Here is a 14,636-nt window from a genome sequence, read left to right as displayed (position 1 = left end):
TATTGGAAAATGTAATGAATGTAACTCAACCAACACCTGCAGGCAATTCTTTGAACCCCACTCACATCACAGGCAAGTGTAGAAAACCAGAAAACCACTTGTCTTTTTTTTCTGGGAAAGCATAGTCTCTATTGTTTACTGTAAAGGGAATATTTAATGAATAAGAGCGTGTTATGTTTACATTCGCACACAAACATAAACACATATGGAAATAATCAGTGATTAGATCTGGACGATCAATGTCAAAATGAAATAGGAGATCTGTAATTGAAAATACCATGTGTTTAAATTGAGTTCCTAATATATTATTAATCCCAGAGTAATGCAGGGATAGTTCTAATATCAAACAGTTTATTTATAATGACTGAAACATCTTAAAAGATTACAGAACTCCCAATAAATATGCAGTCATAGCAGGATATCTTGTCTCCTTCTGGAAACTTCCATTGAGAGTCAGGAGTTAGTCATTTGACTCATGAGCTTCATTACAGACTAGATCAACCAAGCCCTGTGCAAGGATCTGTGATCAGTCAAAGTTAATGAAAAAATATGGCACGTGGGTGTACTGAAACCTTCATCTATGTCTGGGTTACCTTTTGACTTAATTATTCTAATGTTCTCCTGCCAGTCTCTCATCTTCCACCCTCTGTAAACCTAAGCTCATCTGAACTTCCCGTTCTCTCTTTACCCTTTGTTCATTGGACTAAATGGCCCTAGTTCAGCAAAGTCTTGATTTTTAAATTCTGCTCCCTCAATAATCTCCTCCAGCTGTCCAAGAGCTCTGTACTCCACCAATTCTGGTATCTTGTGCATCTCCAATTTTCTTCACCACATGGTCTGCTGCCCATACCTGAAGCTCTGGGACTACAAATTCATTCACAGAGATACCTTAATGTCTATTCTTATGATTTTTTTTTGAGTAATGACAACAGCAGTTGCCATAGTTACAAATGTGACAATCATTTCCATCTGCAATAATTGAGGCCAACATAAAATTATAATTAAGATCTAGTAAATATATATGTATGCTCACGATATGTGATTTAAATGAAGAAATTATGACAAATCCTTTTTTAAAAAAACAGGTTTTACAACTGGGGTGGTAAAATTTACAGGACATACATACATTTAGATTAGAACAAGTCAACATGGGTTTAATAAGGGGAGGTCGTGCCTGACAAACCTGTTGGAATTCTTTGAAGAGGTGACAAGTAGGTTAGACCAGGGAAACCCGGTGGATGTGGTCTACCTAGACTTCCAAAAAGCCTTTGATAAGGTGCCACATGGGAGGCTGCTGAGCAAGGTGAGGGCCCAAGGTGTTCGAGGTGAGCTACTGGGATGGATTGAGGATTGGCTGACTGACAGAAGGCAGAGAGTTGGGATAAAAGGTTCTTTTTCGGAATGGCAGCCGGTGACAAGCGGTGTCCCGCAGGGTTCAGTGTTGGGGCTGCAGCTGTTCACATTATATATTAATGATCTGGATGAAGGGACTGGGGGCATTCTAGCGAAGTTTGCCAATGATACAAAGTTAGGTGGACAGGCAGGTAGTACTGAGGAAGTGGGGAGGCTCCAGAAGGATCTAGACAGTTTGGAAGAGTGGTCCAGGAAATAGCTGATGGAATTCAATGTGAGTAAATGCAAGGTCTTGCACTTTGGAAAAAAGAATACAAGCATGGACTACTTTCTAAATGGTGAGAAAATTCATAAAGCCAAAGTACAAAGGGATCTGGGAGTGCTAGTTGAGGATTCTCTAAAGGTAAACATGCAGGTTGAGTCCGTGATTAAGAAAGCAAATGCAATGTTGTCATTTATCTCAAGAGGGTTGGAATATAAAAGCACCGTTGTGCTACTGAGACTTTACAAAGCTCTGGTTAGGCCTCATTTGGAGTACTGTGTCCAGTTTTGGTCCCCATACCTCAGGAAGGACATACTGGCACTGGAGCGTGTCCAGCGGAGATTCACACGGATGATCCCTGGAATGGTTGGTCTAACATATGAGGAACGGCTGAGGATCCTGGGATTGTATTCATTGGAGTTTAGAAGATAAAGGGGAGATCTAATAGAAACTTACAAGATAATACATGGCTTGGAGGGGGTGGATGCTAGGAAATTGTTTCCGTTAGGCGAGGAGACTAGGACCTGTGGACACAGCCTTAGAATTAGAAGGGGTAAATTCAGAACAGAAATGCGGAGACATTTCTTCAGCCAGAGAGGGATGGGCCTGTGGAATTCATTGCCACAGCGTGCAGTAGAGGCTGGGACGCTAAATGTCTTCAAGGCAGAGATTGATAAATTCTTGATGTCACAAAGAGTTAAGGGCTACGGGGAGAATGCGGGTAAGTGGAATTGAAATGCCCATCAGCCATGATTGAATGGTAGAGTGGACTCGATGGGCTGAATGGCCTTACTTCCGCTCCTATGTCTTATGGTCTTATGGTCTTATTTAATACACTTTATATGATGCATTTTTCAATACCACATGGGTCTTAATAGCAGACTAAATTAAACTGAAAAAAATTTAATGATTTAAACTTGTCAAAGTCAGTGTGATGGTTTCAAAATTGCTTGGGAATCTGGTTACCTTATGTAACATTAGTTAGAATTTCCTTATTAAAAATAAAGAATCCACCTCTAATGACACATCTATATGGCAGTTGGGACTTCACCACAATATTCCCTCACATGTTGTATATTTGCAGCATTCAGCTCATTGGCATTTTATAGTTACTGGATACAGTGATTTAGTTAACAGCAAAATACTGAAAATCTAGAAATTTGGAACAAAAACAGAAAATACTGAAAAAGCTCATCAGATCTGGTAGCATCTTTGGAGAGAGAAACAGAGTTAATGTTTCAAGTGAAATATGAGTCTTCACAACACTGATATAAGTATTCAACTTACTGCTATCTTTATTTAAGAAGATAAAATCAAATATTTAAAATTAATTGTGCATAACATGGCAATAAATTAGAGTAATTGTGGCCCCAATGAAACTTATTAAGCTATTGTGTCCATGCAGAGCAATCCAGTCAGTACTAGTCCCTTGCTGTTTCTCTGCTACATTGCTAACGTAATTCTCTCAACAGCACACCCAATTTCAAAGCTTCTTCCTCACATCCCATCCTTGGCCAAAAGTATCAAAAGTCCTACTCTCCTCACTGGTTTGAGTCGTGACTACAAAACGCCCTTTTACTGTTTCTCAGTTTAGTAATGCACAGAGAACTATGAGATGTTAGTAATGCCACATGGTCAAGCTGGAAGGATTTAATAGGATAGACATTAAGGACCACCATGATTATCACAGCCATCCATCCTGCTGTGTAGGCAGCACTGTTCAATGGGCACTCTCCTGGTGAATCATAGTGGCTGCCTCAGACACTGCTTCTGGCTGATTCATTGTTATATAAAGTGCTCTTTGAAGATGTCTAGGAATAAGTTTCTTTTATGAGCCCAATCCACCTTACATTGTCTACACGTTTCCCCTTTGCTGTCTGTGCTCATGTTCCTGTTATGCTATAGCTCAAGATTTCAGACTCCAGGATTAGAAGCAGCTAGGAAAACATAGCATTTATCTTGATGGCAAGAATTCTGAAGAAGAGTCGCTGCACTTGAAACATTAACCCTGTTTTCTCCTCACAGACACTGCCTAACCTGCTGAGTTTTTCTAACAATTTCTGTTTTTGTTTGTTCCTGATCTCCAGTATCTGCAGTTCTTTTTTTTATCTATGAGAAAAGGATGTGACTGAGATTCAGTTACCTGCTGCTTTCAAAAGATTAAATACAAAGGAGGCAGAATCAGAAAGAGTTTTAGAAAGTGTTTAGTTGATCACCTTTAATCTTGTATTAAGAGAATGGTGCCAAACTGCCTACTCAGAAATTGAATCAGAATCAATATCTGAGTATTATTATTTCAAAAGACAATAATAAGCAAAGATCATAACAAAGGCCAGCTGATGAAGAAATGGCAGAAATTCAACAATCATAGAATCACAGAATCCCTACAGTGTGGAAGCAGGCCATTCGGCCCATCGAGTCCACACCAACCCTCCTAACAGCATCCCACCCAAACCAACCTCTCCTACCCTACCACCCTGCATTTCCCATGAGTAATCCAACTAACCTGCTCATCCCTGGACACTACGAGAAATTCAGCATGGCCAATCTATGTTCCCTGCATATCATTGGACTATCTGGGTATCGTGACATAGCTTTATGAGTGGCTCTTGAAATTTCAATGGCAGGTCAAATGTTACTTGGAAAATGCAGGCTAAAACACTAAAGCATTTCTATTGGCTAGGATTACATAAAAATGAGTTTAAATATTCTAGACACAATGTACACATTCAAGAGTGAGGAAACCCCAACCATCAATAAGCCTGTGCCTTCAATATCCAGCAAGAGATTTTAAAGAACTGTTTAGCAGAGTCTTATACATTGTGTACGGCCCTAACGAAACCCAAAAGTTGGGATCAGTCTCTTTTTGCAACGATCTATTTTTCAATGACATTCCCCGAGGCAGTGCCTCTACCAAAGCTACAGCAAAAATGGTAGTGGAAAGGTTAATCCAAAGTTTCAAGAAAGATGCAAAGATATGGATTTCCAAGAAATACAATGAGATCAGTGTTCAAATTTTATGTCATAAATATTCAAAGAAATAATTAACAATTGGGGCAGAAAATGATTTCCATCTTTTAGTTATCATTCACAACCTGAAGGAGCTTCAGGAAGTTGGCTTCAAAACTTTGAAGGTCATGTTCAAAGTTTACTGTAGAATGTTTTGAAGTGAGTTAGTTGATTACAGTGGAAATCTAAAAGCACACCAATTAGTTTAGAATATGTAGTTATGGACACTTTTTTTTAGCATGATGAGCAATGTAGCTGAAAATATATTCTATTCCTAGAGATCCTAGTTAAGAATGTAAATTGTAATAGAGATGGTAGATGGGTGCAGCTGAGTCCTTAAAGAATCTAACCTGAGCAAACAGGTGATATCTGAACTGAGCATATACTTGAATAAATCTCTGAATAAATTGTTGAATCTAAGACATAAAGTGGCTATATTTAAACAACACAATAATTTGACATTGTGAGCAGGATTTTTGTAATATCAGTTGTCTCAATGTACTAACATCAGAGGAAGGATGAGCATGTTTGTTTCACTATCCATTAGATTTTGGGTCAGCATTTGAAATGGCAACTAATGGGGCAATTTGAATAGCTGAATCAGAGGACAAGACTGTTTGTGCAGTAAAATAAATCAAATCAAAATCAAAGAAATATGAAGGCTGGAAATCCAAAGCAAAAATACAAAATGCTGGAGAAACTCAGCCAGTCGGTTTCTCTCTCTACAGATGCTGACAGACCTTCTCCAACACTTTCTCTTATTTTCTTTACAGTGATTTGAGACAGCATGATACCACATGGGTATAAAAGGGGTAACTGTTCTTAGGGAAAATGAAGTGTGTTGACAAACAGCTGACGGTAAAATGGGAGGGAATCCTGTCCTTACCTGGTGAGGTAAACATGGGACAGATCATCAGGCTATAAATGTAACATCAGACATGGCAGACAGAAACTTAGGCTGGGGACCTGAAAGGTCACTCAATTAATTCTTGAAAATTTAAATTAAAGTTCCTGAATAAAATAATTAAGGAGGGCTGTGAACTGTCAGGGGTTCCAGGTAAGCATAAGAAATGAGATAAATGGACAAAAGTGAAAGAGGAGAAAGGAAGTAATTCTGTGTAAAAGTCAGTGGTAGAAAGACTGACCCAGGAAAAGAACAATTGCAGTAGCTTGGGCAATGAGAGAATCACATAGGCAAGCAGACCACTCTGTGTGTGAGCTTAGGATGTTGGAATTTAACAGGAAACTGGACAGGCCATAGCTTTTAAGATGACAAAAAGCAAGCTCCCCTTTCAGTAGACGACACTCCAGCTACTGTGTGTGGCCACAGAGAAAAACAATTTGTTCTTTTCACTCCCACTTAGCTATGAGTAAAGTTAAAACAATAAATGAAATTGGGAGTTAAAATAATTATCAGAAAGTTTAAAGCACCACAGTAATTTAGAATTATTAAAAACAAATGAGAGGGAAAAATGCTTATGTGCAAGTCTTGGCTGCGCATGTGAAACTATCCTATGCCTACCAGTTGGTGCCAATAGATATTCATTAATGCTCTGTAGTCTGTCGTGTATATTTTAAAATTGTTGGTGTTTAATTGTGTGAAGCATCCCTTTAAAAAGTGGAGTAAATTGGCCCAAGAATAAACCATGATAAAAATCATGTTTTAGTTGTTCAAAACTCATTGTTTGATTTAATACGAATGGAAATCCTAAGGAGTATCCCTCTAGAAATGGGGTGTAATAGGATTTGACACTTAAAATATGCAGAAAATTATGTTGTCTGTCACTGAAAACTTGAAGATTTTTTCTTTCCCTTGTGGTTCTAAGAGGCTGTTAGCTGTTGTAATAACATTATAGCAACATTATAGCAAGTGAGTGTTGCAGATAATGCGTGTAGACGCTTCCAGGCTTCCTTTAGATTTAGCTAAGGTTTTTGTTTGTAATTAACCTTATTGTATTTCAGAAACTTGAAGAAAAGACAACAAGCAATGCAACTTATAAAAAGTAAATACATATTTTTAATGGAACAAACCTGGTACCATGGTTATTGGCCAGAATTAAATTCCAGGGCATTCTGATAAACATCTGGCTGCAAAGTTCATTCACATTTAGAACAATATTTAATCATAATTGTGAAAATTGGGATGTTTGAAATGATCATCAGGAACACACACAAAGCTCATGGACTGGACCAAGCTGCATCTTAGGTTTGTTTGCTTCATCTCTTAGTATTCACTCACTTTCAGCCTATCTGGACACTCACACCACACTGTCTTGTCTGGCTGTGCCTTTTTTGCACCTTGTCCCTCAGCCATAGGTGAAAATACCAGACAATAGTAGCTTATTATTTAGTGCAGACACAAAACCAGGAAGCTTGTCATGGTTGTCACCAACCTCAATCAAGTCAAGAGAGATAGTCTGGTCAGGGATCCTGGCTTATTAAGCCAAGGGAAGCCTCCAATACCAGTCCAGTAGCTTGAAAATAGTCAGTCACTCCATGGGGCTATCAGGTCAAGATACTTTCTGCTTAAAGGGTTGAGAGCCTTATGTCAAGCAGCCCACCACTATCTTGACTTTTTTTTTGTCCTATTAGAGTTATACTGTCAAAAGTTATACAACATGGAAACAGACCCTTTAGTCCAACTCGTCCATACCAACTAAATATCTGAAACCCATCTAGTCCCATTTGCCAAATTCATATACCCAACCAGATGCCTTTTAACTGTAACTGCAACTGCCTCCACCACCTCCTCTGGCAGCTCATTCCATACAGGCACCACCGTCTGAGGAAGTTGCCCCTCAGGTCGTTTTTAAACCTTTCTACCCTTACCTTAAACCTATGCCCTCTAGTTTTGGACTCCTCTAAACTGGTAAAAAAAAACCTTGGCTATTCACCCTTTATAAACCTCACCCCTCATGTGGGCTGTTTTGCTTCTGAACTGAGAGAGAGGCAGGTAATAAAGGAGATGAAAGTCGGGGTGGCACAGCTGTTATTTATGGTGCAGGTGGGGAGGTGTCCTGAGCAAGTTAGTAGGCATGCAGGGTTAGTGGTTTCAGTGGTAAGTGAAAATGAGTGGGGATGACGTTGCAGGCAATAATGAAAGTGGTACAGCATGAGCCTTGGTGGGTGGTGGGTGCAATGTGTGAATGTAAAGTATTGGAGAGAAGATGGTAGCTCTTAGACTAGTGAAGTGGAGAAGGTCATTGATGTTCTTTCTACAATTCTGTGCATTCCTCCAGACAGCTGAGATTACACTGGCCAAATGGTAACTTACTCCAGGTTGGCATGGTTGAGTGCCATGGCCTACACGGCTGGTCCTGGTGGGAAACTGCATGTCCAGGTTAAAAAGAGGCATACTGTTACATCCCAGATATCCCAAGTGGTAGAATGATGAAAGAAGCAGGTGAGATGGACACCATAGGGACGGATTTGTAAAGATTTGGTGAGAGACTTTGCTGGGGCTTACGGCCTGTGTCTATGTGAGTTCCTACTGGGTACTCTGGTTTCTTCCCACAATCCAAAGATGTGCAAGCTTGATGGATTGGCCATGCTAAATTGTACTGCAGTGTCTAGGTTTGTGCAGTGTAGGGTTAGCTATGGTAAATGTAGGGTTACAGGGATAGGATCTGGGTGGGTTGCTCTTTGGAGAGTTGTTGCAGACTCGATGGGCCAAATAGCCCCTATCTACACTGCACGATTCTATGATTCAGAATTAGAATAACTTTTTTCAATTTATGACAAATGATGGTTAGTGAAAAAGTAACTTTAGAACATAAGTATGCAATTGATTGAACACTGGATAACTTCTTTCCTACTGTCACTTTTTGTCAATTTTAATACATTCATATTTAGGCAACCAATTATATCTCATATTGGCAATTCAATAAACAAGTGGTTATTTGAATTATTTATACCTTACAGAAGTGATAGTTCAGAAATGTGATACCTTTGAAAGTTGTGTAACTTCTGATGGGTGTAAACCTTGTGCAGACCTCGTCCATCATAACAAAGAAAATGATGCAGAAAATGATACATTTAACTAATACAAAGTTATCTCACCCTCCATACATGACATGATTTAAAGATGATGTACCAATTTTTATTTCATTCTAGATTTTCATTTGCATATAAAGATCGCTTCCTATTTTACAACTACCACCAAGCCATGTTGCTTTATGAAGGAGAACTGTCAATTTTAAATGTCATCAAAAGTACTCTCATCTAAATACAATGTCAAGATTAAATAATTGATCAATTCACTTTTGAAGATTATTAAGAAAATAATCCATAGCAATTGTGAAGCATAATGAATTCATATTGTAGAACCTCGTACAGATACCTCAAAGTCTTTAAAAGAAACATTAAGGGATGCTGGCTAGGCCAGTACTTATTGTCCATCCTTAGTTGCTCTTGAAAAGGTGGTGGTAAGCTCATAAATGAATGGTTTAAGTGTTTCTATGTTAATTTATTGTATAATAACACAGCATGAGCTTAAACACATACCTGAAAGGATACGAAAATCCTATCTCAATGTTCAGGTTACTTTCTGACTTGTTCACACAGTCCACACTGACTTTCAGTGCTCCAGAGTAGCCACCACATGTTGCAAATGCAAAGATTGCAAAAATCTGGAAGGAGAAAATATATTTAAACTTTCTGACATAACTTTGAATTTGAAAACTTAAATGTCTAGAACATCACCTTCTATGACAAGGTCGAATAGAGAATTTAATTTGTAAAATAATACATTTGTAACATGGCTCATTTAGAAAATATTTGTCTGTAATCAGAACAGATTGATCGGTTCATTCATGATTGGTCATTCATGATCGGTCATTTATGAATTGCAAGGCTTGGGGGCTGAAGACAAGTATCCAAACTGCATACGTCTTGCTCAAAATAATGTAAATTCAGTTATCAAATCATTTTAAAAACATAGTTTCTTTCCCAGAATGAAACATTTACAGTTACAATATACGTAAACCAAAGGTTCAGTCTGTGAAAATGTTTTTGTTCATCCTCTATCAAAATTCGAATGTGAATCACAAAGCGCACACATTAAATCTCAGGGGCTAACGTGCAGCACATCGAAATGAATTCAAAACTGGAAACAAACAAATAGAGACAAGTAAATAGTAATTCAAAACACATTTTGATTCAACAATATAGTCAGAAAATGATAATGCTAAAAAATTAAATGAAGGACAAAATGACCAATCTAATTTGTAGTTCCACTTTCTTCCTTCCATACCTATTTAAGTAATTTGTTTTAGAAATAATTTGCCATGTCATGTTCCATTGACGAAGCGATTGATTTTAATAGTTTGCATATGATGTTGACCATCAAGGCAAGTTGTTTCACAAGACAGAAGGCTACCGACTGTGCGCACTGCTCGGGAAAATATAAACTGAAAACTATGTCACCTGATTACTGTCTGAAATTTTAAAACATAGACACTATTTGAGAAACATTGCATATGGCAAACTGAATGGATATGATAAAATAATAAGTAAAGAATAGATTAACTACAGTGTAGATTTTATTCAAACTCTCTCGTCTTGGGCTCATCACATAAAGGTATTTATGGCATCAGACTACCATTTCTCACAATCAGAATTTTTATGTGTATATTGTACATTAAAAAAATTAACAACATCATTTAATCCTAAAATGGAGTGCTGGAACTCAGATGGGATGCCGAATATGAAAAGGCAGATTGAAAAGGCAGGATAACTCCACGTCAGTCCTCAGCAAAAGACTCACCTTCATCCCACTCCGTCCACGCATCAATGAATTTAATACACGACGTGACATCGAACAATTCTTCCGTCGCCTCCGCCTCTGAGCTTACTTTCACAATCAGGATTCCCGCCCACCTTCCGAGGACCCCTTCACCCACTTCCAACACACTGCATCCACCTGGACACCCCGCGCTGGCCTATTACCTGCCCTCGACCTCTTCATTTCCAACTGCCGCCAAGACATTAACCGCCTCAACCTGTCTACCTCCCTCCCCCACTCCAACCTCTCACCCTCACAACGCGCAGCCCTCCAATCCCAACCTCACCATCAAGCCAGCGGATAAAGGGGGTGCAGTGGTAGTCTGGCGCACTGATCTCTACACCGCTGAAGCCAAACGTCAACTCTTCCTACTGCCCCCTCGACCATGACCCCACCCCCCATCACCAAACCATCATCTCCCAGACCATACAGAACCTCATCACCTCAGGAGATCTCCCACCCACAGCTTCCAACCTCATAGTCCGGGAACCCCACACTGCCCGGTTCTACCTCCTTCCCCAGATCCACAAGCCTGACCACCCTGGCCGACCCATTGTCTCAGCATGCTCCTGCCCCACTGAACTCATCTCTACCTACTTCGACACTGTCCTATCTCCCCTAGTCCAGGAACTCCCCACATACGTTCGAGACACCACCCACCCCCTCCACCTCCTCCAAGACTTCCGTTTCCCTGGCCCCCAACGCCTCATCTTCACCATGGATATCCAATCCCTCTACACCTCCATCCGCCATGACCAGGGCCTCCAAGACCTCTGTTTTTTCCTCTCCAGATGTCCCCAACAGTACCCTTCCACCGACACTCTCATTTGTTTGGCCGAACTGGTCCTCACCCTTTACAATTTCTCCTTCGAATCCTCCCACTTCCTCCAGACTAAAGGGGTAGCCATGGGCACACGTATGGGCCCCAGCTATGCCTGTCTCTTTGTTGGCTATGTAGAGCTGTTGATCTTCCATAATTACACCGGCACCACTCCCCACTTCTTCCTCCGCTACATTGATGACTGCATTGGCGTCACCTCTTGCTCCCGCGAGGAGGTTGAGCAATTCATCAACTTCACCAACACATTCCACCCTGACCTTAAATTTACTTGGATCATCTCTGATACCTCCCTCCCCTTCCTGGACCTCTCCATCTCCATTAATGACGACCGACTTGACACTGATATTTTTTACAAACCCACCGACTCCCACAGCTACCTGGATTACACCTCTTCCCACCCTACCTCTTGCAAACATGCCATCCTGTATTCCCAATTCCTCCGCCTCCGTCGGATCTGCTCCCAGGAGGACCAGTTCCACCACAGAACACACCAGATGGCCTCCTTCTTTAGAGACCGCAATTTCCCTTCCCACGTGGTTAAAGATACCCTCCAACGCATCTCGTCTACATCCCGCACCTCCGCCCTCAGACCCCACCCCTCCAACTGTAACAAGGACAGAACGCCCCTGGTGCTCACCTTACACCCTACCAACCTTCGCATAAACCAATCATCCGCTGACATTTCTGCCACCTCCAAACAGACCCCACCATCAGGGATATATTTCCCTCCCCACCCCTTTCCGCCTTCCGCAAAGACCGTTCCCTCCGTGACTACCTGGTCAGGTCCACGCCCCCCTACAACCCACCCTCCAATCCTGGCACTTTACCCTGCCACTGCAGGAACTGTTAAACCTGCGCCCACACCTCCTCCCTCACCTTTATCCAAGGCCCTAAAGGAGCCTTCCACATCCATCAAAGTTTTACTTGCACATCCACTAATATCATGTATTGTATCCGTTGCTCCCGATGCGGTCTCCTCTACATTGGGGAGACTGGGCGCCTCCTAGCAGAGCACTTTAGGGAACATCTCTGGGACACCCGCACCAATCAACCACACCGCCCCGTGGCCCAACATTTCAACTCCCCCTCCCACTCTGCCAAGGACATGGAGGTCCTGGGCCTCCTTCACCACCGCTCCCTCACCACCAGACGCCTGGAGGAAGAACGCCTCATCTTCCGCCTCGGAACACTTCAACCCCAGGGCATCAATGTGGACTTCAACAGTTTCCTCATTTCCCCTTCCCCCACCTCACTCTAGTTCTAAACTTCCAGCTCAGCACTATCCCCATGACTTGTCCGGACTTGTCCTGCCTATCTCCTTTTCCACCTATCCACTCCACCCTCTCCTCCTTGACCTATCACCTTCATCCCCTCCCCCACTCACCCATTGTACTCTATGCTACTTTCTCCCCACCCCCACCCTCCTCTAGCTTATCTCTCCACGCTTCAGGCTTCACTGCCTTTATTCCTGATGAAGGGCTTTTGCCCAAAACGTCGATTTCGAAGCTACTTGGATGCTGCCTGAACTGCTGTGCTCTTCCAGCACCATTAATCCAGAATCTGGTTTCCAGCATCTGCAGTCATTGTTTTTACTTCGTTGATTTTAACTCCACACTGTCAGACCATAGTTCAAGGAGTCAAATTCATTTTAGAAGAATTATAATTACAAGAATCAAGAACCATAGAATACAATGCTTGATTTAGGCAATATTTTAAACTACCCTGAAAACAATGAAAAGTCCCAAATTGTTGAGTGAACTGAGTTTCTGGCAAATATAATGAGTGATATAATTACCTTATGTTGTTCTCACTTACATGGAAAGCAGCAGGTGAAAAGCATTGAAACACTTAGCAAGTCAGAACTTCAATATCCTAAATGAAAGAAACATTTCCCCCCAAGGCACACGACAATGTTTTTAATGAATTCAAGTTCAGTAAGCCATTCTTGTGGGTTTTAGTTGCTTTTGCTACTTGCTTTGCATTCCAAATAGTTTAACTTTGAGAACAACATCTTTGTATCTGGTAGGTGTCATAATGTCATAGGCCTTTGGCCTATCGATTCTGTGCCAGCCCATTCACACAAATTCCATTTCCCAAGGTACTTGGCCCCTACACTTGAATGTTATGCTCATCCACACACCTTTTAAAGGTTGTAAGATTTTCCACCTCAACTACCCTCCAGGACAGTGCATTCCAGATTCCCACTACCCTCTGGGTGAAAACATTTGTCCTCAAATCCCCTCTGATTCTCCTTCCCCTCAACTTAAAATTATACCCCCCAGTATTGACCCTTCAATTAAGGGGAATAGCTGCTTCTTATCCACCCTGTCCATGATACTCATAAATCTTATACGCCTCTATAAGGTCCTCCCTCAACCGTCTCTGCTCTAAAGAAAGCAACTGAACCTACCAGCCTAGTGAAAAAGTTCCAACTCGGGTAACATCCTGCTGAATCTCTTCTGTACCCTTCCAGTGCAATCACATCCTTTCTAAATTGTGGTGACCAGAACTGCACACAATACTTCAGCATGGCCTCACCAAAATTTTGTACAGCTTCAACGTAACCACCCTGTTCTATGTCTATGTCATGAATGATGAAGGCAAGTGCCCCATATGGCTCCTTAAACCACCTGTTAGCCTGTCCTTATGGGATCTCTGGACAAATATCCCTCTGTTCTTCTGAGCTTTATAGTGTCCTATCATTCATTGAGCACTCCCTTGTTATTTACTTCTTCCAAAGTGCATCAGCTCTTGACATTCCATCTGCCACTGATCTGATCAACACATTTTGTGTCTTAAAACCTTCCTCCTCACTCTCAACCATCTGGTCAATGTGCGTCAACCACAAACACACTCTCCATCACTTCTACATTGTCATCAATATGATTTATATGTACGTAAACAATAAGGGATCCAGTACTGATTCTTGTAGTATGCCACTGACCTCTAGTCAAACAGCCTTCTAACACCACCTTCTGTCTCTTACCACTAAACCAATTCTGTTAATTTGTTACAATTACACTGCCTGTAGGTTTCATTAAGCAGTTCAAAGATATTTATGGGATTTGTCTGGGATACCTGCTAGCCCAGAAAGAAATATAACGATTGTTAGAAAGCATTTACACCTTGATCTAAAAATCAATCATTGTTGTGTCTATTTGTTAGGTGTTAAATAGCTGCTCAAGAGCTAACATGGTTGTTCATATATTAGAGGAAGTGATATATGTGATCACACTGCTCCATTGCTGCTCAGGATGAACACTGGAAATGTTAAAGGCTGATTAAAATAGCTAACTGTAAATAACAAATTCTTGATGCAGCGTCCTTTTGTGACACTGGACTGCCCATTCCCCAAACATACCACATAAGAAACTTCCACAGGAACCTAT

At 41.1% G+C, this 14,636-nt stretch overlaps 1 protein-coding gene across 2 annotated transcripts in view; it reads right to left on the bottom strand.

Annotated features, from left to right (window-relative positions):
* synpra (synaptoporin a) overlaps positions 1 to 14,636 on the bottom strand; it is a 377,164-nt gene that overhangs the window by 100,667 nt on the left and 261,861 nt on the right. For both annotated transcript variants that reach the window (XM_072582461.1, XM_072582462.1), the window contains one exon: positions 9,128 to 9,252. In XM_072582461.1, coding sequence (XP_072438562.1) covers positions 9,128 to 9,252 — 125 coding nt within the window. The remainder of the gene's footprint in view (positions 1 to 9,127; positions 9,253 to 14,636) is intronic.

Source organism: Chiloscyllium punctatum, chromosome 12 (genome assembly GCF_047496795.1).
Source record: "Chiloscyllium punctatum isolate Juve2018m chromosome 12, sChiPun1.3, whole genome shotgun sequence".
In the NCBI taxonomy this organism is placed as follows: domain Eukaryota; kingdom Metazoa; phylum Chordata; class Chondrichthyes; order Orectolobiformes; family Hemiscylliidae; genus Chiloscyllium; species Chiloscyllium punctatum.
This window is presented reverse-complemented; position numbering and strand designations above follow the sequence as displayed.